Here is a 22,060-nt window from a genome sequence, read left to right as displayed (position 1 = left end):
CATAATTATTACTTGATGTGTGGTCGTCAGGATACGAGGACGAGGACGAGGACGAGCATGAGTATTTACCAAAGTATGGGTGTGGCCTGTGTCTGTGCGAGTACCAGCACCAGAGCAGAGCATCTGTGTAAGTGGGTAATATCCAGGGCAGGGCACTCCTGTATGTACATTTGTACATTATATACAGACACCCGAAAGGATTCCAAATCGCTTGTGATTTTGCTGCCAAAATTAAATTTCCAATTTAATTGCAAACAATTTACAATGCATTTTCATGGCATTTTCGTAGCATTTTCATGGCAAAAATTCATTTGTTAATACCATCGGCAAATGTCTGGGAAGTCAGGGAAATATTTGATTTTCTGTGAAAGTTATTGTGAAAAACAATTGATGAGGAAGCAAATGCAAATAAATATTGCAATCAATTTGGGAATTTTGATGGCCTAAAATAGCTCTTTATAGTTGAGGGGCTTATTATATATTTAGCAGCCAATGAATAAAACGATCAACCGCTTTGTGGAACTCTTCTCACCTTCAGAATGAGATTAAAACTTTAAGAAATTTATACATAAAAAATACGTCAAGATCGTGGCAGTAATTGACATTCATTGCATCCCGTTTCTGTGCGATTTTGAAGAGGAAATATTTAGTCAGAAACAAACTGAATTTCTTGCATACTTCCAATCAGCGCTTTGAGCTGCTAAACCAGCTGCTGAAATGTAAGCAAATCCCAGCCATATCAATGACTCCTCAGGATCAGTGCCGTATCCCATAAAGATAGTTAGATCAGGCCACAGCATGTGGGTGGGCGATGCTCGATGGCTAATCCCCCCCGTTGCAGACACTGCTCCCATTGTGCATGCTGATGCCAGCGGATACACGATCGAGCGGCCATGTTCCTTGGCTTATCTGCCATCGAACATCTGCAGAAATATGGGATGTGCAATCATAATATTCGACCGCATACAGCAGAGATATGATACGATTCCGGGGGTGCACAAAAGAAATTCCACAAATTGCACAGAAATGTGTACCCAAAGGGAAACTCCTTTTGTTGCCCGTCTGCCGTAGCCCCGAGTCTGTTGAATCTGTTGTAATTATGGCGTAATTGCAGCAGCGCATTGTTGCCTGCGACTGTTAAGTAATCTGGCCAAAACATAAGAGCCCAAAACCATCAACCATCAGCCATCAACCATCTTGGGACAGCACTGCTCCACACCCGGTCCTAATGGCGTGGGCAGAGAGACGTCATCTGGTCGCACAACAGACTCCTCGCCCACAAATATTTGATTCCTTTTTGGCTGCATTTTTAAAGGAGAAACTAAAATGTGTCTGTAGCTTTTGGTTTGGATGCTGCGAGCCTGGAAAGGATACTTTCGATATCTTTTGGGTTCATTTTTCTTTGGGCTTAAACTTTAAAGAGTTTTAGTTCAAAGACGGATAAAAGTTCCTTCAGATGTGTAAATCCTTTGGCTTAAAAGTTTTCATTTTATGCCTCCATTCCGCGATGCTGATCCAGGGAGACTCTGATTCGAGGATGAATGTCCACTAGTGTTTCATTTCATGTTTCCAACAATCCTTTCCCATCCCCAAACTATTCGATGCCCTCCCAATTCAGTGCTCAAAGTTCAATGGAAACGGAAAATCCCAATCGAGTAGGAGGATAGCCTGCATAGTATGTACCTGTGTGGCTAGGACTGCGACCTGCTCTTGCTCCTGGCCCTGGCCCTGGCCCTGGCCGCGTGCAACTTGAGGCTAGTTAATTGTGATCCTTTTTGGGTGCTCGAACCCGAGGCTCGCGTCGCATTTATTGAGCTTGCTAATCGACCTTCCTACCCATCACTGCTGCTGCTGCTGCTGCTGCTGCTGCTGGCGGCGTTGCCATTGAACTATGCTTAGTGCGGTGTGGTCCTGTCTGTCCTGATTGTCCTGCATCCTGTCTGTCATACCTGGTGCCGGGGCTGGGCCTGGGCCTGGGCCTGGGCCTGCTCTGTTGGGTTGGGCTGGGCTGGGCTGGAATGGCTTGGCGTTGAATTTTTATGAGCGGCCATTATGAAATTCAGACGACATGTTGAAAACGCAAAAACCCTTTCGGCGGAGAGCAGCAGCAGCAGCAGCAGCAGCAGCAGCATTTTTATCACCCGGTTAGCAAAGTTCTCATGAAGCCATTGTAACCCTTTCACTTAATTATTGGGCACATAATGTGCCATATTCATGGCAACCAACAGACGACTGACAGACGGACGGACGGATGGAAGGGAGTTTCTTTTGACAATGGAAACTACTAAAAACCGTACAGGGCCAGGGCCATGGACTACCTGGGATTGCTTCGGTTTGCTTCGGTTCAGCTCGCGATTGTGCAATATTCGAGTGCCTGACTGAAGCCTGAAGCCTGGCGGAGTGTCGTGTCTGTCTCCTGTATGTGTGTATGTGTGTGTTTGTGTGTGTGTTTTATGTGGAAGCCCGCGCGGATTTCACGCATTTCATTGAGGAATCGTGGAAGGGCGCGCTGTGCGATAATTGCACCACCACAAACCACTCTCTGTCCTGCCTGAACCATTCTGCATTCATGTGTACATATATTGTACATCAATTCGTGTGTATGTATGTACAATGTGTGTCTGCATGGAGTTGGATTGCTTTCCATTCACCCCCACCAATATGTGCAGCCCAGGAAGCACCCTTCTGTCACTCGTCTCATGCATTTGTGTAACCAAATCTCTTCCATTTTGGCATCTCTGGTTTAATGGACACCAAAAGGTTGGATGAATGAAGTGAATCCAAGTCTCTTTGAGCCATTCACATTGCTTAAATGCGCTAAAAAGAATAAATACAAATAATCCCACTACTTTTCTGCATGTTTTATATTTAGACTAAAATACTTTTCACAGCTTTCCACGTGAGAACTCAGATCCAAAGATCAAACTGTCCTTATACAAGAGGAGTCCAATGGGGGCGTGTATCTGCTGTATGGGAACGGGTACCGAGACGGGAATCGATCTGGAATAAGAGAGAGAAAAATGTAATTAAATGTGAGATGTTGTGACGCCTTTGTCTGGAGGACAGACTGGCTGCTTTTTGCCTTCCCATGGCCTCTGCCACAGCCTCAGCCGCAGCCTCAGCCTCAGCCTCTGGGTGCAGGGTTCATTTTGAGATACAGATTTCCGATTCAGGTTCAGGCATGGCCAAAGAATTGCTCGTAATCGATGCAGGGTCAAAATTATTAATGGATTTTTAATATCATTTGTGTCGGCGTAAATTGTGTTTAAAAAAAAGGAGAATACAAAAAAATGAAACAAAAATGTGAAACGATTTATTGACACGAAGTCAAGTACAATTCCACCAGCGCTTTGGTCATGGGAGACCGAAAGATATCCCTACATACATATACAATACATCGCATGTAGTTCGATCTACGTACTCCACAGGGCACTCAGCAGCAGCAGCAGCAGCAGCAGCCGAAGAGTGTGAAAAATGATTGATCGATCTGGACTTGAAGTTCGATTCGGCATCGGGTCTGCTGGAGTTCGTGCAACAAAGGGCGCCGTGTCGTGTTAATAAAGAACTTTGTGCCCCGAGATGTGGCACTGTGACAGACAGACCCCGGCTCGGTCTCGAAAATCTGATTTCTGATTCCCGACTCTGACTGCGAGACTCCAGCAGACGGCGGCGGCGACAGCAACGACAATCGACATAATAAGATAGCAATTATTTATCAGAGATCTACGCACAGATCCAAGAGCCCGGAGAGTGGCCCACAAGCAAGAAACAACAACAGTTTTTTGATTAATGAAAGCATTTCGCCACACAATAGAAGAGAAAGGAAAAAATGAAAGTGTTGACTAGCACCAGGCACCAGGCACCAGTCGCCAGTCGCCCGTCACAAGGGGAGGGACATCAAATGAGCTAAAGAGTCGTGGAGAGACATTTCCATTTGTCCACTCTGATGACCCAAAAATCGATTGACTTTTCACCTTTCGCCCTCGAACGAATCCATCAATAAAGCAATGGGAATCGCGCAACTCTCAGGTGGCAGAGCGTGGAATCTCTCTCAAGGGGGAACAAATCTTGTGCTATTAAATATAAGTTAGTTCTCTTAGACTTCTGTGGCTGCTGAACTAAACCAAGGCAAAATGTTACTCGAGTTTCAGACAGAAGGACACAGTCAGTGTCCAGTGATTTACCCAAAGAAACTCAAATGTGCAAATGCAATGCAAGTTATTGGGCTTTCTGTTGCCAGACACTGACAGAAGACGTGAAGAACCGATTCCTCCTCTTTCACGTTACAACAACTTTTTCAGAAATAATTTGTGAGGTATCGCCAGTCTGGGGTATGTACATATGTATGTCGCGCACTGTAAGCCCAAAAAAGTTACACAAAATGATTATTAAAACGTATTTAAAGTCGTAAATACTTTCTAATATTTTTGGCGTAGACCCAGCCCCAAACAGCAGCCAATTTGCTGTTCGCATTTTAAGGTGTTGTTTTTTTTGTATTTTTCGAATAAATGTTTTTTGTAACATTTCCCAACAATACAAGAGCACATTGAGAGTGTAACTAAACAGGCTTACATAACACGTATAATACATAATTCCAATTCCATTCCAATTTGTTGTACACACATGCAAATGTAAATCTGCTGCTCGTACATTTAATTTTTGCGGCCGCTGTTGGGTGGCTGCTGCTGCTTTTGCACTCGCACACTCGTGTACGTGTTATTACGAGTGCGGTTATCCGCTTATAAAAATGATTTAACTTTGACCTTCAAAGTGTATTGAGTGGCTGTACATATGTATGTACATATGTACATATGTACATAGATACACGCACGAAGTTGTCTAGTCTTTCGACTGGAGGAACCTTTGCTCCAACCCACCCGTGGGCTGCTAATCGATTTCTGCAACGGGATTCCCCTTCCGACAGATACAAGGGAGAACTAGAAATTTAGTTCACACAAAACTTCAATCTCTCCATCCTCTCTTGGGGGTGGAGTTCATTACCATAGTTATTGAAAAACACACAAGAAACGCAGTGTTTCACTCGGAAATGCCTTGCCTGCCTAGAGTTGTGCTGCTTCTTATTAACATGGAACTATAAGTTTATTTATTTATTATTTGTATGTGGATATTACATTAAAGTTAATTTACAGCATTTCTCCAAATTTTATCTAATAAAACAAACATGTCATTAAACAGTATTTTGTGTCCTTAATAAAATGATGTACGCATACATATGTATGTATATGTATGTATGTATGTAAATATGTATGCATGTGTATGTGAGTATATGAAGCTATTTATTAATAATTTATATTAAAATTTTTAATTATTTTTGCTGCCATTCCGCAAATGTAATCCAGACATTTCTTTCGTACTTAAAATAGTGAAATTATCGCATACATGGTCATTGAATAATGCAATTTCAACCTTTTTCCCTTTCTCTTCTTACATTTTTCTAGCATACTTTAAAATTAAAATTAAGTTAGATTCAAATTTAATTTTTAATGTACACATGTAAATACATATGTATGTATATTTATTTTGACAAATATACATACAATGTACATATGTACATACATACATATGTACATACATATATTTATTTAAATTAGCATTGACAGTCATTCCATACCGATTCGTACTTGATTCGGACACGAGATGATGTGAAGTGCATGGAAGTCTTTGAATGTATGCATTTTCGTATTAAAACTCAATCTTATTTTGTAATTTGTATGATCGATTGATGTGAATGAATGAGTTACAGCGAGTGTGACTATGCAGTGCTAAATACATTAAATGCATACATACATATGTACCACATTATGTACTTATGTATGTACTTACATATGTACATATGTATATGTATATTTATCATCCCAAAAGAGTAAACACTAAAAATGGAAGGAACTGATGCAAGAGCGGCAGCCTTTGAGGCCCTTGTATATCTGTGATTTTGTCAAGATAGTTCAATATGTTAGAGAGACTTTGGAATAACTTTGATCAAGAATCATCTCTCTTAAAGAATCTTTAAGGAATATTTAAAAAACCCAAAACTACCGAAAAGTGAACTTAGCTTACATATTTTAATGGGGCTTTAGGACCAAGTTTGTGAATATAATATATTTTATTATTGACAATTTGACAGAAATCAACATGTATTTATGTTAAAATGTACATGCGATACATACATATGCATGTACCCGTGTGGCAATTTACATAAACAAAACGCACAAAAAGAGCCCAGGAGTGAAAGAGATGGCAGCAACAAAAAATGAAGAAATTGTTAAGCAAAGTCGAAGAAGAAGCAGCATCCGCTCTCCGACGGCAACCAACGCCAGCGACAACGACGACGACGGCGACTCTTCGGGGCCTTTGTCACCAGCCAGCCCAAAAAAGTGCTCAAATACTATTGGTGCAGAGGGAGACAGGCGAAAATCGCCCCCATATTAAAGTGTCGTATTGTGTGACACCCATACAGGGACACACACACGCACACCCAGAGAGACAGAGCATACAATTTGTGGCGCAATCGCATAGCAAGAGAAAGAGGGAGAGCGAGAGAGAGAGAGACACACACAGAGACACAGCGAGCAGTGTGGATCAGCCATTGGTGTGCGCCAGAGTGGGACGGACACAAACATTACCGGTTGGTCTCTGCCTGTCCAACGAGTGGCAGTGGTTGACAGCGGGCAGCGGGCATCGGGCAGCAAGCAGCGACAGCGGGCAGCGTCAACGGCACACAGTGGACACAAGACATCAAATGACAAAAATTTAAAAGAACGAAACGAGCAAAAAAGCAACGTGTGACGGCGACAGAGGCACTAGAAGCGGCAGCGACAGCGGCAGCGCTGCTTTTCTGGTCAATATTGAGACGAACACGAACATACACACACACACGCGCGCATAGCAGCGACAATTACTGGCTGGCCATTTCCATTCCCGACAACGAGGCAGCGCAGTCGGCAGCACACACAACCAACTCGTTTTAGCTCTGAAACCGAAACCGAGAGAGCGCTCCGTTAGCCTTTCAGCGAGCGAATGACAAGGGAGCTAAAGCAGTGCGTGAGAGAGGAGCCTCCACACAATCTCTGTCTGTGTGTGAGTGTTTGGTCAGTAAACACACACACACACACACACACACACCCACACACCCACAGACAATAAGTCGCATGTCAACCCCACCGCTACGGTCCATCCACTCAGACGACACTGTGGGAGCAGGCAGGCGATAGCCGAATATAAAGAAGTTACGCTGCTCTAGCACACACGCACAAGGGGATCCGCCCTATATATAGAGGAGTATTCATGTACGTATGGTGTATATGGTTTGTGGTCAGGAATTAGCCTCCAATGCGAGTTTGATTGTGTGTGTGCGTATTGGGGAGGTGATGGGGGGTCGTCTCTCTTCTCTACACACCACATAATGACATATAATAAAAATTGTTGCCACTGCTTAAGAGAGCCTTCCAGCTCTTTCTACTCTTAGCCGATGCACTGCTTTGCCGACACTTGCTCTCGCTCTCTATGGTTCGCTCGAGAGTGGGCTCGTGTGAGCGGGACAGCAAGCTGTGTGTGCGTGCGTGCGTGTGTGTGTCTAATGACCCATCGACGACAATGTGACACAGGCAGCCGTCGCCGCCGCCGCCGCCAACGCTTGAGGGAAGGCCAATTCCAATAGCGCATTTACCCTCTCTCGCTCTCACACTCTCTCAGCCAGCACACACACACTGACGAAGCAGCGCTGCCTGCAGCAGCAGCGGCAGAAGCAGCAGAGTCGCTGGCATCAGGCTACGGCAACAGTTCTCTGCTTCAGGTAGACATTTGTGTGGCAGTTGTCCGTTGCTGCGTGTCGCTGCCGCTGGAGAGGAGTCAGACAGAGCGAGAGAGCGAGAGACCAAAGTGTCACCCACCCCGCTGCGCTGCGCTGCCACGTTGCGTGTGTGTGTGCGTCGCATTTGTCGTCGTCGCTGTCGTCGTTTCGGTTTTTTTCTGCTTTCTGCCGCCTCGCAGCCTCGTCTCGGCCTGCACGACAATCAGTGTCACCCACGACACCCGAACGAGTGGATCTTTACTTTACTTTACTGCTTGTCCTGTGCTGTGCTGTGTGCTCGTTGTTGCTGTCACCTACACACTGTTACCGCGTTTCTGCCTCTCGTTTTCGTGTGCGTGCGCGTGTGTGCATGAGACTTCTTGTTGCCGTTGCCGTCGCCGTTTTCCAAATACGAAACAGTGCTTGACGACAAAACTTTTTCAATAAAAATTCTACAACAAAATGCAATAACAACAGAAACAAAGACTCATGGAAAATATACGCTGTTTTCCGGCAAACAATTTTTTTTAAATGCAATAAAACTGTGACCAAAAATAAAACAAAACCAACGAAAGTCCGCGAGAAACCTTTCAAATAGCCAAACGAAAATAAAACACCGCATTGAGGAAAAGTGCTGCGCAAAATATTGCGGAAAGAGGCAAGAGTTGTATAACGGGAACCTGCCTGAGATCCCCAGGAAAAACAAAAACAACAACTAAACAATAAGGTATGTAAACGAGTACGGTACCAAACCTGCTACTGTCGCTGCTTTGCCGGCGGCAGTTGTCGCCTGTCCCAAGAGTTGATTCTCAAAGCAGTTGGGCTTTCCGTTAGGACTTTGTGCTGTGTTTCGCAAAATGATCTTAAAACAAAATGTTCTCATTGGCAGATACAAAAGTGAGCAACTGAACCTGAGTTCTAGATCGGTTTCGGTATTAAAATTGTGTACTTTGGGAATCATACCTTAAAAACATAAATTGAATAGATACATTCTTGAACAAAGTGACTTTAGGGGTCTGTTCTTTTAAGAAGAGAATCTCTATAGTTTTCGGGATTTTATTAGCTCCGATTTATGGAACTGTGGCAACAGGATGCCCTGTCGAGTATCGAAATATTCCTACCAAAAACATTCACTTTTGCCTTCTGAAATGCCAAAGTTCTACAGTTTTCACACTGTTGTATGTCATACAAACAAGTGATGTTAGATCTCGCATACGCAATCATAATCATCATCAGCATTGTCATTCCACATCGGAGTATCCATTACATCAACCGCTCCCCAGCGCTGGGATTCTTGGTCTCTTCTGTGGAAGTCTCTAAAATGTCAAAGTTGTAATTAAGATTTTTGTCTTTCGGAATGATGTTTCTGCTGGACCATCATCTCTGGGGTCCGTTGCTCCCCGTGGTCGGACTGGCCGGGCCGGGCCGGGCCTCTGCTATTTGCTGGCCATTATTATGTACTACTATTAACAACAACTACAACTGCAATTATAGGCAGTGGTCACATCTCTGGGGCATGCCTCGTTGCTGCAGCTGTAGCTGTGTTGTTCGGGAACTTTCAACATTTTGCTGCTGCTGCTGCTGCTGTTGCCGATAATCAAAAAAACGTTTCGTCCAAGCCATCAAAAGTTTGTGATTGGGTTTTCCTCTCCCTGTCTCTCTCTCTGAATCTTCTGGATCTGTTCGGTCTCTCCCTCTCTCTGTCTCTCTCTCTGTTGCGCGCTCTGGTCTCTCACTTTCTGAGCTTGACAAAAATAATTATCCCCATGTACCTGGGCATGGATACTCACCTCAATATATCCAACCAGCCATCGAGCTATCCATTTCTCAGACATTCACACACTTGCGCGTACATACACGCATTTTAATGCTATTGTTGTTATCGTTACTAATGAGCCCCATAAAAAAAAAGAAAAAAACTGAACGCCCCTCTCTGCTGTGAGTCCCCCAGTCGCCCAGACCGCCCAATGTATCCGTGTCTCGCTCTCTCTCTGTCTCTGTCTCTGTCGCTGGCTTTGAGTATCTCTGAAATTGTTTAGCTGACATTGGGCAAGCGGCTAGCTAGTCGAATGTGTTCGACTTTTAAGATTGATTCCAGATAGCCCCGGCCACAACACATCTCTCACACGACCATCATCATCATCAGCAGCATCATCATCATCATCATCCGCATGATGTTTCTGCCGCGTTAACAATTGTCCCCAGCCCATAGTCCCCTCAGTCGCTCAGTCTCTCCGCTAAACCAATGTCCGTCCATCGTTGCTTGCGAATACCCTGGACGAAAGGGTATTATCAACCTGATCTTTAACACATTTACTGTAGACCATTTCCGCATGTTCACTTGTAGAAGTCTCAGCTCAAGGTATAGATCATTCTCTCAGCTGTAGTGCAAATAGTAGGACGAGTAACGCCCACACATTTCAATGGTTAATGGTTCCAGGAGCAGCGTAGAAAATCTTTAGAAAATATTGTCGTGCAACCCAGGGTATCCCCAGCTTCGTATAGCCTTTACTGGTGCGGTTCACTCTTGCTGCTGCTGATGCTTTTTACGTCTGGCTGCTGCTCACAATTACGGTAGCAAACGAAGCCAACAATAAAAAGTCGCTTGGATCACATTTGGGTGCTAGCAAAAGCTCTCTGTCTCCATCTCCATCTCCGTCTCCGGATCTGTGGCTCTGATCGCCGCATGTTGTCGTCGCCGTCTGCGTCTTCGTCGTTCGTCGATGTCGTTGTCCGAGGCGATTTTAATGGCAGCCAAAAAAGCTGTAAAAGATTTCGCTCAAGCAAATGAGGCAACACATGATGGGGTGCCCCCTGTGTACATACATACATATGTATGTACACGTACTTTTGTGGTCAACTGTGTTGTTGACATGAAAGATCTGCCGACGCTCTGTCACCAGCGCTACGAGGAGATTTCCTCAACAGCAGCAGCTCCTTTGGCTTTCACTTTGGGAATGGGAATGGGAATGGAAATTGGGGATGGGCAGCCAGATCAAGAAATGTTGACTCGATTTTCAGGCAGTTTTTCCTTTATAGTTTGCTCCCAATTATCCATTTTAATTGTGAAACTCATCGGGGAATGCATAGAAGTCAGTTTGGAATCAGCTTTCGATGATTGAGAGTTGCACTGCATTTGATTCGATGGATTTTCCCGCATCTTTGACTATAAATTGCTGTCGTAGCTCCTTGTTGAGCCCATTTAATTGATGGATTGTTGCCCGTTCGATTTGCGCACAGATTTGTTGACCCCCGGTTGACCTGTCCTCGATTTAATTGAGTCCCACACAGGAGGGGAGAAAAGGGATCCATTCCGCAGGGGAGGGGCCGAGTCTTTGTGGCTGACTTTTGTCGATAACATTTCGAAGAGCAAAAAGTTGCAAAAGTTGTCCTCCCCTCCCCTCCCCTCCCCCCACATGCCACAGGCCGCCGCCTCGACCAGTTGTGGCATAAGTTTGCGATTAGGATTTCGCGCTGTACGCCGACTGATTGACCGTTTGAGCGACTCCCTGATTGACACTTACACTTGCCCCGCGCCACCGCACCAGCCCCTGCACCGCCTGCCATGCGAAAGCCGCTCTAATGATGCCAAACTTTTCCATTCTCATTCTCTGTCTTTGCAGGAACCAAATCGAACACAGCAATGGAGCACATAATGAATCCGTTCATGTCACCCGCTTATCTGCTCGGCCATGGCCCACATTCACACTCACACTCGCACTCGCACTCACATCCCCATGGACATGGCCATGCCCATGGACATCCGGGAATGGCCAGCTCCACAAACTCGCCAGCCAGCTCCCCAGGTGGATCCTCGGGCTCGGGTGCGGGACACAGCAGCAGCTCCTCGAAGCCCAAGCGGTGGGGCTCGCCGCCCATCAACCTGGCCGGACAGTTCATCAATCCGGCCACAGGCAAGAAGCGCGTGCAATGCTCCATCTGCTTCAAGACCTTCTGCGACAAGGGCGCCCTCAAGATTCACTTCTCGGCTGTGCATCTGCGGGAGATGCACAAGTGCACCGTCGAGGGCTGCAACATGGTGTTCAGCTCGCGCAGGTCCCGCAATCGGCACAGTGCGAACCCCAACCCGAAGCTGCACTCGCCCCACATCCGCCGCAAGATCTCGCCCCATGACGGACGCACCGCCCAGCAGTTCCCCGTGTTTACCGGAGCAGCTGCCGTGGCTGTGGCCGCCGCCGGACGCTTGCCGGCCGCCTTTCCCGGACTGCTGCCACCACCACCGCCGCACCACCATGCCTCGCATCATCATCCTGCGGGCGTGGGCTATGCCCCGGCGATGATGTTCGGCGGCGGCCATGGCTCCGGACTGCACAGCCTGGGACTGCTGTCCGCGGGACAGGAGCGCGAGGAGCGCCTCTACAAAGATGATGTCGATGCAGAGGAGGAGGGAGATGCCGATGCTGATGCTGATGCTGATATCGATGCCGAGGGAGATGGCGATGACGACGGTGTCTTCGTGTACGTGGACATGCATGCAAACAGCTCCAGTCCGGCTGCCTCCAGCCAGGAGTGCCCCAGCGAGACGGATGCGGATGCGGATGAGGAGATGCACTGCAGCCTGAGCCTCACCAGCCACAGCAGCAGCAGCGGCGCCTGTGCCGACGAGCAGCGTTCAGCCGACCAGCCGCTGGACTTTAGCCTGCACAAGCGACGCGAAGCAGAGCCAGAGCCGGAGCAGGAGCAGGAGCAGGAACCAGAGCGGGAAAGGGAAAGGGAACAGATCAAGCGCTCGTCCAGCCCCTGCGGCGGAGCCTTCTCCATGGAGCGTCTGCTGGGCAAGCGCAAGCGAAGCGACAGCAGTGCCTCCACCTCCACGCTCGGCCACCCAGAGACGAGCATCAAAATGGAAATGGAAATGGAAATGGAGCTGGAGATGGACGGCGACAGCTCCGAGGCACTGGCGGCAGCCTCCGCCTGCATTGATCTATCGGCGCCACCGACCAGGAAGCACTCGCCCCAGCCCCAGCCACAGCCACTGTCCCTGTCCCTGCCGCTGAGTCTGCCGATGCCGCTGGCCATGGAACTGGAGGAGCAGCATCACTTCCGACTGCTGCAGACGCAAATGTTTGCGGCCGCTGCGGCAGCGGCTGCCACCGCCTCCAGCCAACAACAGCCGCCCAACGCCTTTCTGCCGCCGGGCGCCCTGGAGTCGCCCAATGCGCCGCCCATGTGGAGCCTGCTGTCCGAGGTGTACCGCTCGATGCTGCTCAAGACGCAGCAGCAGCAGCAGCAGCAGCAGAGCCACCATCACCACCAAGGCGGAAGCCACCATCACCACCACCACCATCACCACAGCAGCGGACACCACCAGCAGCAGGCGCCGCAGCAGTCGCCGGCGCCGTACGGCGACCTGCCCCCGACGAATGCCGCCATCTCCGTCTAAGCTTTGGGCAGTCAAGGACGAAGGATCCTTAGTCAAATGTTTATTATTTTTTATTATGAATAATATATTTTTTTTTTAATTTTTATTGTGGGCCTTGTGGTGCGGTCGAAGGAAGGGCGTTGGGGGCGTGCCTGGCGGACAGAGTCCTGCTCATCGCGCGCCTCACCCACTGCCCGGCCGACGGTGCGGCACTGCAGCCGTCCCCGAATCTGCCTCGATGGGTATTACAAACTGGAATTGCTCCAAAACTTAGCTTTCTGCTCGTACTTGTGTTATATTGTGTCCCCCAAATATGTGTACATCTCTTTTTTTTGTGTAGGTATAATGGTAGCTATAAGGCGACAAATAAGTGTACTAAAAAGTATTCAATCCGTTCCTCAGTGCAGGCAGCGAATGAGTGTGCGAATGAGTGTGTGAATGAATAAATGAATGCCAACTGAATCGAAGGTGGAATCAGCTTCAGACTTTCCCACGCATCCTCCCTCTCCTACCCATCTCTCTCAATCACATCTCGAGCGGTGTGCAACGAAGTATTGATATTTATAAACGAAACATTAGAACTATAAAAACAAAACAACAAAAAACAAAAAATATATTAAATAGTTCTAAGACAAAACAATTTTTTTCATAGTCAATAATTAATGTATTTTATAAACTGAATGTACTACTAAAAAGCTCTATGGAAACATATCCGATTGTGTTAAATAACCCCCCCCCCCCCCCTACTATGCAGTTAGACTTGTAAGTGAAAGGTGAAGAAATGTTATTGCTCTCTATCGTGAAGGAAATATTGCTCCCTCCCTGCAACAAGGATTGATTGTGCATTGTGTATTGTGTATTACAACATGATTTTAAGTTTTCATTAACAAATAAACAGCGAAACAAAATTCAAAAATTCAAAAAAAATATAAAACAAATTGGTTTTTGATTATGTGGAAAATATACATCTACAGGGAAATGGATACTGGGATAAAGGATGAAGGATCTCCAGTTGTTCAAGAAATTCGAAATGATAAATTCCTTAAAATATCTGGAAAATATCCCACACATTGTGTGTGGGGTAGAAGGATTGTTAACGTCTTAAAGGGATAAATAACATGGTGTGGAAACATTTTGTCAAAGATGAAATCTTAAACACAAAAAAGTAAAATACCCTTGAATATTTTTGGATTTTTTATATGGGAAAAATTAGGTTCGACATTTTAGAAGCAAAGTAAGGCCAAAAAAATGACTCTTTATGTGGGAATTCAATGGAATAAAATCTTTGCCTTGACTGCAATATGTTTCTGTCTCCTGTGCAGAGATATTGTTGTGAAATTCATGCCTGGTCCATTTCCCAGCGCACTTGCAATCATTTTTGACAGCAAATCTGTGGAAATCTCTTGATGCTTCATTGATGAGTGTGTGTCGGGGCCATCTACTCGCACGTCTGGGCTTTGATTCGTATATGTACTATATAATACAGATGAGATCTGATGGGATCTATAATGGGAAACGCCCTCGAAAAATTTCACTTTGCCTCCCGCTCTGGCTATCACATGTGTGGCGGCGGTGGCGGCGGCTCTTGGGGAAGGCGTGACATGCGGCATAAATTGTTTGTGTTTTCGGCTCTCCGGCATCATGATGAATGCCCGACTATTGGTCGCAGCAGCGGCAGCGGCAATGGCAAGCAACCACATCATCATCATCATCATTATGGATAGGCATTTGAGGCCACTTATGGACAGATTACACAGATACTGACACGCACACTCACGGCCCGAGTATCTACTCAGACACACAAATACTCATGAGACGACTCTTATGTACAACACACGTCTCTATGCACAGACGAGTACGAGTACGGGTACGGGTACGGGTACGAGTGTACTATGTACATTCCAATAAAAAAAACATGCTACGATATTAACATTAACACCGCGCGCTTCCCTTTGTCACTCACTCTGTGCTCTGTGCTCCGTGCCTGGATCTGGCTCTGGGCTTGGGGCCTGGCTGCCCAACTCCCTCTCAAAGGCCCGCCCCAGAGGTACGCGTACACTCCGACAAATATATGCTAAACCGAAAAGAGATTTTCTGATCTATTTAATCCATTTTTAGAGAGACGAAGATAATATTAGATCTTAGTTGATGCACAAATTCATTTCCAACCACACCCAACCCTGAGATCTGAATATCTGATCTGAACAACCAATTAATTATGCATAAAAATATATATTTTGAAACATATATACATAAGACTATGAGGCCCCGCTTTGTGTGGAAACCCGTTTTGTTCTCTCAGTGTATTCGCACGAAAATCCAAGCCGAAAAATTCCACATTCATCTGGAGAATGGAGCTCGGCTGCACATACGATATGTACATAGTTGTGTGAAACCGAAACCGCAAAATTGACATGGATGCAAGACTGTGAAAATGTCAAGTGGTTTGAAGCAAAAGGATATGACTGCGAGCTGGAGCAGCGCTGTGGCAGAGCAACCGGGAACCCAGGCAGCCAATCCGTCAGAGCGTCAGTGAGGCGGTGAGCCCAGCCGGTTCGTGGTGCGGCGGAGGCGAGACAGCCCAAGCTAAACGCTTGCCACATTATGAGATGATCCTTGGCAGCGATGTCACTTGAGACAAACATTCATGCATGAGCATCGCATCCCAAAGACAACGGGAACGGAATGGAAATGGGTCTGAGTATGGCTTGGGTATGGGAATACACGAATGGGAATGGCAATGGGAATGGCAATGCGAATGGCAATGCGAATGCGAATGGGACTCATCTCTCTTGGGATCTATTTACTTTTAAGTTTCTGAATTGGATGATGTCACTCCGCTGAATCGGAGAGGGAGTTGCCGGGGCAGGAGGACTGCTTGCTGGCGGAGTGGGTGACTTTTTTGTTCAAGTACATTCGGGACATTGGCTGGCGGTGGCAAAACGGAAACCGGCAAACAAAAAAAGGTTTCACTTGTATGTCTGCGTCGAGCTTTTGGTATACTCTCAAACATGTAGGATCAAAACGAAGGGTAAAAAAAGTCACACAATACTCGGTAATACTCCACATGCATTTGGTACTTTGAAGATTGCTTTAAAATTGCTTTTTTTGTTGGAAACTAAAGGATAATTCTGCTTCTGGATACATTGAAATACTTCACCTTACATCTTACAATCGAATAATATTTTGTTGGACTGCAACTTTTTACTCTGGATTAACATATGCAATGCATCGGCAATCCTCCCGAATCTTTTTCCAGAGTATTTGCCCTTCGGTCTGTCCAAAATATTACTTGCTTCATTTTTGTGCTCCTGTTTTTTTTGCTCTATGAAATATTAGAAAAATGTACAAAGCGTTAAAAATTAACATTTCAAATAGGATTGGAATAGACTCGACTCCGCCGCACATGGCATTGGCAGGGCAGGGGCCCAAAAAGACCCAAAGTGTACCGAGTATGGGTGCTGGGTCTGTTTTGGGGGATGGATGGATGCAAATGCGTTTATTTTTGGAGACAATTGAAAACCACTCGAGGGTTATTGAGATGTGACAGTCAAGTAGTTGGAGTCGAGTCAAGTCGAGTCGCAATGTTGCGGCGCGTCGAGATAACTTGACGTTTGAAATAGGATCAAAACTCTGGTTCCATTCCGATTGCGAAACTGATGCAGATACAAATAGAGTTGGCATTACAGCCGCCACAGATCCAGTGCTAGCAGTGGACATGAGTGTGAGCCATGTGACAGGCGAATGACACAAGTAACTCATAAAAATGCAAAGAGGGTTGGGCTGGGACACAACATTATACCGCCACAAGGGGGATGGGCCACCGGAATCACTCCGGCTAACCCACCACAGACACACGTACATACAACATGTGTAAGTAGCATATCATATCAGGGGGATGTACGATATGGCAGTTCATAAAAGGAGGCAAAATACCTTCATAAATATGTACGTGTGGGTGGGTGGGAGTCTCTTACAGATGATTAGAAACGAGAGCGTGGCGAAATTTATGGAAATCAATGAGTGAATTCTCGACTTTTACCACCTTTATGACTGTGAATGGCAGTGGGAATATCAATTACATATTTATTGCTCTCCGCGCAGAGGATTTATGGGGATTGTACATTGTTTATACATCCTCAGTAATGGAGCTTGAGAATATCTTTGAAGCTATTTCCTTTTGGACATTCCGCTCTCTCTCCATTTTCTAGTTCGAAAATCTCCTATACCCTGAGAGGGAGAGAACGAATCCAACCCGGAGCAGTGCTCCCTCCCATTCATGGCAATCTGATTCGATTCAAAGAGTCAAAGTTGTTTCCGTGCAGCACAGATCAGATCTTATTTGTCGTTGATTGAATTTGTCATACGATTTGGTGGCTTTTGGGCTGGAGCCACCAAAGTGGGTCGGCCTGCAATCCGGTTTCTCTTGCCCCATTCACGTCAACATGGAAGTCGGTCGTCTATCTCATGCTCGGGGAATGCTTTGGAGCAGCTTCTGTTGGAGAGGCTACTCTGGGATGCATCATCGTTCGGTAAATGGATCGTTTTGTTTGTGGAATTACTACTGCCCGGAGCCACAATAAAATTCATTTCGATTTCGGTAATTGTACATATCAAGCCAGAACAGCAACAGCCGGCCCGGCCACACACACACACACACACACACCCATCGCGATGGATGGACCAGAGCCAAGGAAAGCAACAACAACGCGGATTCCAAGTAAGTAAATATACTTAATTTTAATGACATAGAAAACGCTGCTAAAGTGGCCGCTGATTGAATCTCGTTAGTTGTTACCCGTCGACGGGAGAGCATCTCCGTCATGTGGGACAAGGGACGTGGACGGGGGCCAGACGATACCAAGAAGCGAATCTCCAGTACTTGGGCAATTAATTCAACATTTTAATTTACATTTCATGGGAACATGCTGCGGCTGTACGCACATGAGGCCAAATGAACCACCAAACACAACCTTTCGAGAATGTCACATGAGCGCGTTCCAGAATGTCTTTCAACTCCGATTTAGAATGACTTTTCTTTAGGTGTTATCAAACAGCATTTTACAAATAAATGCGGGAATGCAGCAAAGGAACTCTGTTCCTAAAAGACCAGCTGCAAATGGTTGCAATTGTTTTTCCAATATTATAATGACACCTTAATATTCCTGCTATAAAATTAGAGAAAAATTCTGCCTTGCCACTTCCGTTTCATGGTTGAATTTTAAATATTCTTTCCACATTTATTTGGCCACTAAAAGAGCAAAAAGTCGTAGAAGAGATATAAGTCTACAAATATTAAATTCTCCCATAAGTAGCAACATATTTGGTAGATAGTTCAGAGCAGGGAGATGGAATTTAGCAGACGATGGCAGATGGCGGCTGGCAGCTGGCACATCTGGCAGCGGAGTGCAGTTGTCTGCGGAAATGTTCAGTTCGATTGTGCTTAATAATTGCATAATATATGTAATATATCACCCATAAGTGTTACTTCCACGGAACAACTCCGCTCGTTCGGCACACACAACAAACAGTGCGAGGGCCTTGGGCAGAATTGACACCTGAACGGACCCACCGACCTGGCCGTGAAAGTGCCGTGGTCTCTGTGCTCTGTGCTCTGTACTCTGTGCTCTGTGCACATGTGTTTCTCAGTGTTCTTTGTGTTGGTGTTGTGTGTGTTTGCTGTGTGTCGGGTGAGTGCCGGGCATAATCATTATGTGATTAAACAATTGGTTAAGTTTTAATAAATTTGCAAAATCAATATGAAAAATTAAGTGCAGTAATTACTTAAATGCCTGTTTGCATACCTGGCGCCCAATGCAAATATTTTGCGAACAACAATTTAAACACGCCGCCAGACTCACACTCCTCCTCTCCACCTCTCCACCTCACTCCTGCCTTCAGATGCGGCTGCTGCCCCTTACATGGGTGCGTGTGTGTGTGCATGACTGATCTGCTCAGTGTGTTTGTGTGTGAGAGAGTGCGTGCCGGCATGTGCACGTCCAAGGTGTATTTTCGTGCAAGGTGCGGCTTGGCTCGCACAGCAACAAAGTTGCTTATTTCGTTGTTGCTTGAGCGTAGATAGTGCCGTTATTCCGTACCCCAGATTAAGTTCTCCCTGTGCGCACGTGTCTGCGCCTGCAAGTAACTGTAACTGTACCTGTACCTATACCTGTACCTATACCTGCACCTGTACCTGTACCCTTGGGCGTGTGTGCATTGCCAGTGCACGGGATATTGTACAGTAATCTGAGCAAGGTGAGTCATTGCCAGAGCAGTATGAAGTATACATATATGAAGTGTGAACCTCACAAGAAATATACCTTTGATTTTACCTGCTGCATTATATATGTAAATATTTACGTAATACTTACATACATATGCACATACATACATACATATATTCTTATACGTACAATGCGTAACGCCCGTTGTCAACAACATAATCAACAACAGCGCGAGAGCCACGAGCAGCCAATGGGCACCCCAAACCCAGGCCTCGGACCCCCAGATACCCAGACCTGGAGCCAACCAGGCAGCCCGACCAGTCCCCAGTACAACGACAGGTTGCCTGGCTGCTGGCTGCTGGCTGCTGACTGCTGGTAGGTGTTGGTATTGGGTGTGTAGCAGCGCTCCACCAGCCTCACGCACCCTCTCGTGCCACTCGATTTGCATATTTCTCAGTGCGTTCATTCTCTCTCCGTCCGCCTTTTTTTTTGTCATTAATTAAATTACATTGCGCAAATTGCAGCGACCACATCAGAACAGCATCAAAGGGGAGCCAGCCGCATTGTGTGTGCACCATCCATCCGCAATCCATCCGCAACCCAAGAGCAACATGAAACAATAACAGGAATATCCTATCCACCACTCGGCCCCTCCCCACTGTTTGTCCACCCCAGCAGCAGCAGCACCAGCAGCACCAAACAGAGCCAACAGATCAGAAGTCCAATTGCTACTTTTGTGGAAGGGAAGGTAAGCCCTTGCCATACCTGTCATACGCATCATCGGATGGTCAAATACGGCTTTGGCTTTTGGGGGAAGTGAGATGATCCACCAGGCAATAACAAGATAATTTCGGATTGTCCCTGTCCCTGTCCCTGTCCCTGGACATCACTTTGGGAGCGGGTAGATGATGCTGAGAATGGGTAGATGCCGGACGGTACTCTTCTGCTAATTAGCAGTGCCATAAAAACCCCATACACAAATACTAGTTAAGACATGTAACTGCTGGCTGCGTGCCTCTGATCTTGCCGGATTTCGAAACCGAAGCCGAAACCGAAACCGAACCCGAACCCGATGCCGACTCAGATCTGATCGGGTGTGCTGAAGCAGCTACCGGAGGAAGATAAGTAGCCAAAGTTCGGGTAAATAAACCAGCAAAGAAATCAAAGAAAAACCAGCAACGAATTGAAGAGTGACACAGCGCAAGGAACAAACCCATAAAAGGCTTCTGGCTAAGTGTCTCACAGGAAGAGATACGAAAATACATGAGAGAAAACGATTGGCAAGTGAAGTACGAGCATTGTCAGGGAATTTAAGTAAACTTTTTCTTGTGCATCCTTGAAAGGAACTCGTAAACAACGCAAAGTAAAAGTTAAAACAAATGAGAAATGAAGAATGAATTCTAGTGGAAAACCTTCATATTAAAGGGGTATCCAAAGTATTAAGGGTCAAAGATTAAAGTCTAATGTGAAGGCAAGAACCCATTTCGAAAAGCGCAAGGTAAGATGATCTTTTGTTGCCGCTTGTGTGACACATCCATCACGAAGAATACTAATCAGTTATGTAAACAAATGTATTCATAGAACCTGCATCAATCTGTGCATCGCACAGCCACTTCCACTCCCACTCCCACTTCCATTTGCAGTTGCATTACCATATCCTCCTCTATCCTTTCGAATGTTCCAAGCGCACCATCGGGCCATGGACAAGAGAGCAATGCAACAGAATAATAAATAGAGATAGATAAATAGAGGAAACCGTGAAAGGGTAAATTGGGCGACATGTTGTGAAAACATGCTACCGAATTTCATTTTACAATCGTGCGACAAAACGGAGACCCCAGACTCAGACCCAGACCCAGAGCGATCGACCGACCCAAAGATTGTGTGTGCCGAGGCTCTGTTTCTGTTTGTTCTGTTTGTATTTGCCGAGAGCAGTGCCGAGACGGTCGAGCAAGGTCGGGCTGGTCGGGCTGGTCGGCAAATGCTGTTTAATCTGATATCCAGCGAGGGCCATATCGTTATCGCGGTGTGCAGCAGTAGTCTAAGGGCAAAAGGATCACTTTTCAAGGAAAACATCGCCAAGTGCAATTAACACATCCAGCAGCAACAAATGTGTTAGGAATTGGTATTGGTCTTGGTCTTGGTCTTGGTCTGGGTATTGGTATTGGGACCCGGACTGGGCTAAGCTAACACTTTTGATAATGATAATGTGATCTGTGTGACTGTGCATCGGCGGTGCATGGCGATGGCGGTGTCGTTTGTGGATTGTGTCGTATATGCCATGGATTTGTGTCCAACGTTGACGTGCGGCGGCGAAGGCGGCGGCACTCAGAGATGGAAGGATCTCTATTGATGTGTTGTATCAACATAAACATACGCGTACGAGTGGGAGTACGAGCATAAAAGTACGAGTATATGTATGTACGTATGTCTTTTCGTGTCCGACAAACTAGTGGCTAAGTGCTAATTGGGTTTGCCAGAAACCGATACCCGTACCCGTACCCGTACCCATACCCATACAGAAAGGCTGAAAGGGCTGCAGTCAGCTGCAGTTTTCGATGCTGGGGGTTGCTTTGATGCTGTAATAGATCCTAAAATGCCAACCAACATCAATGTCACTTCTGTCATGGCATCCGTTTCGCT

At 46.2% G+C, this 22,060-nt stretch overlaps 1 protein-coding gene across 1 annotated transcript; it reads left to right on the top strand.

Annotated features, from left to right (window-relative positions):
• The first annotated feature begins 7,935 nt into the window (after positions 1 to 7,935).
• LOC117901426 (protein disconnected) lies at positions 7,936 to 13,274 on the top strand. Its single transcript, XM_034812167.1, has 2 exons — positions 7,936 to 8,537; positions 11,434 to 13,274. Exon 2 carries the CDS (start codon positions 11,454 to 11,456, stop codon positions 13,212 to 13,214), a length of 1,761 nt encoding a protein of 586 aa, XP_034668058.1. The 5' UTR covers positions 7,936 to 8,537; positions 11,434 to 11,453; the 3' UTR covers positions 13,215 to 13,274.
• Positions 13,275 to 22,060: the final 8,786 nt, after the last annotated feature.

Source organism: Drosophila subobscura, chromosome A (assembly GCF_008121235.1).
Source record: "Drosophila subobscura isolate 14011-0131.10 chromosome A, UCBerk_Dsub_1.0, whole genome shotgun sequence".
In the NCBI taxonomy this organism is placed as follows: Eukaryota; Metazoa; Arthropoda; class Insecta; order Diptera; family Drosophilidae; genus Drosophila; species Drosophila subobscura.
The sequence above is the reverse complement of the archived record's forward strand: the minus strand, read 5'-3'. Positions and strand labels throughout refer to the sequence as shown.

Bases quoted from the DNA above. Each gene is read 5' to 3' on its own strand.
- LOC117901426 (XM_034812167.1), top strand. From the start codon at position 11,454: ATGGAGCACATAATGAATCCGTTCATGTCACCCGCTTATCTGCTCGGC.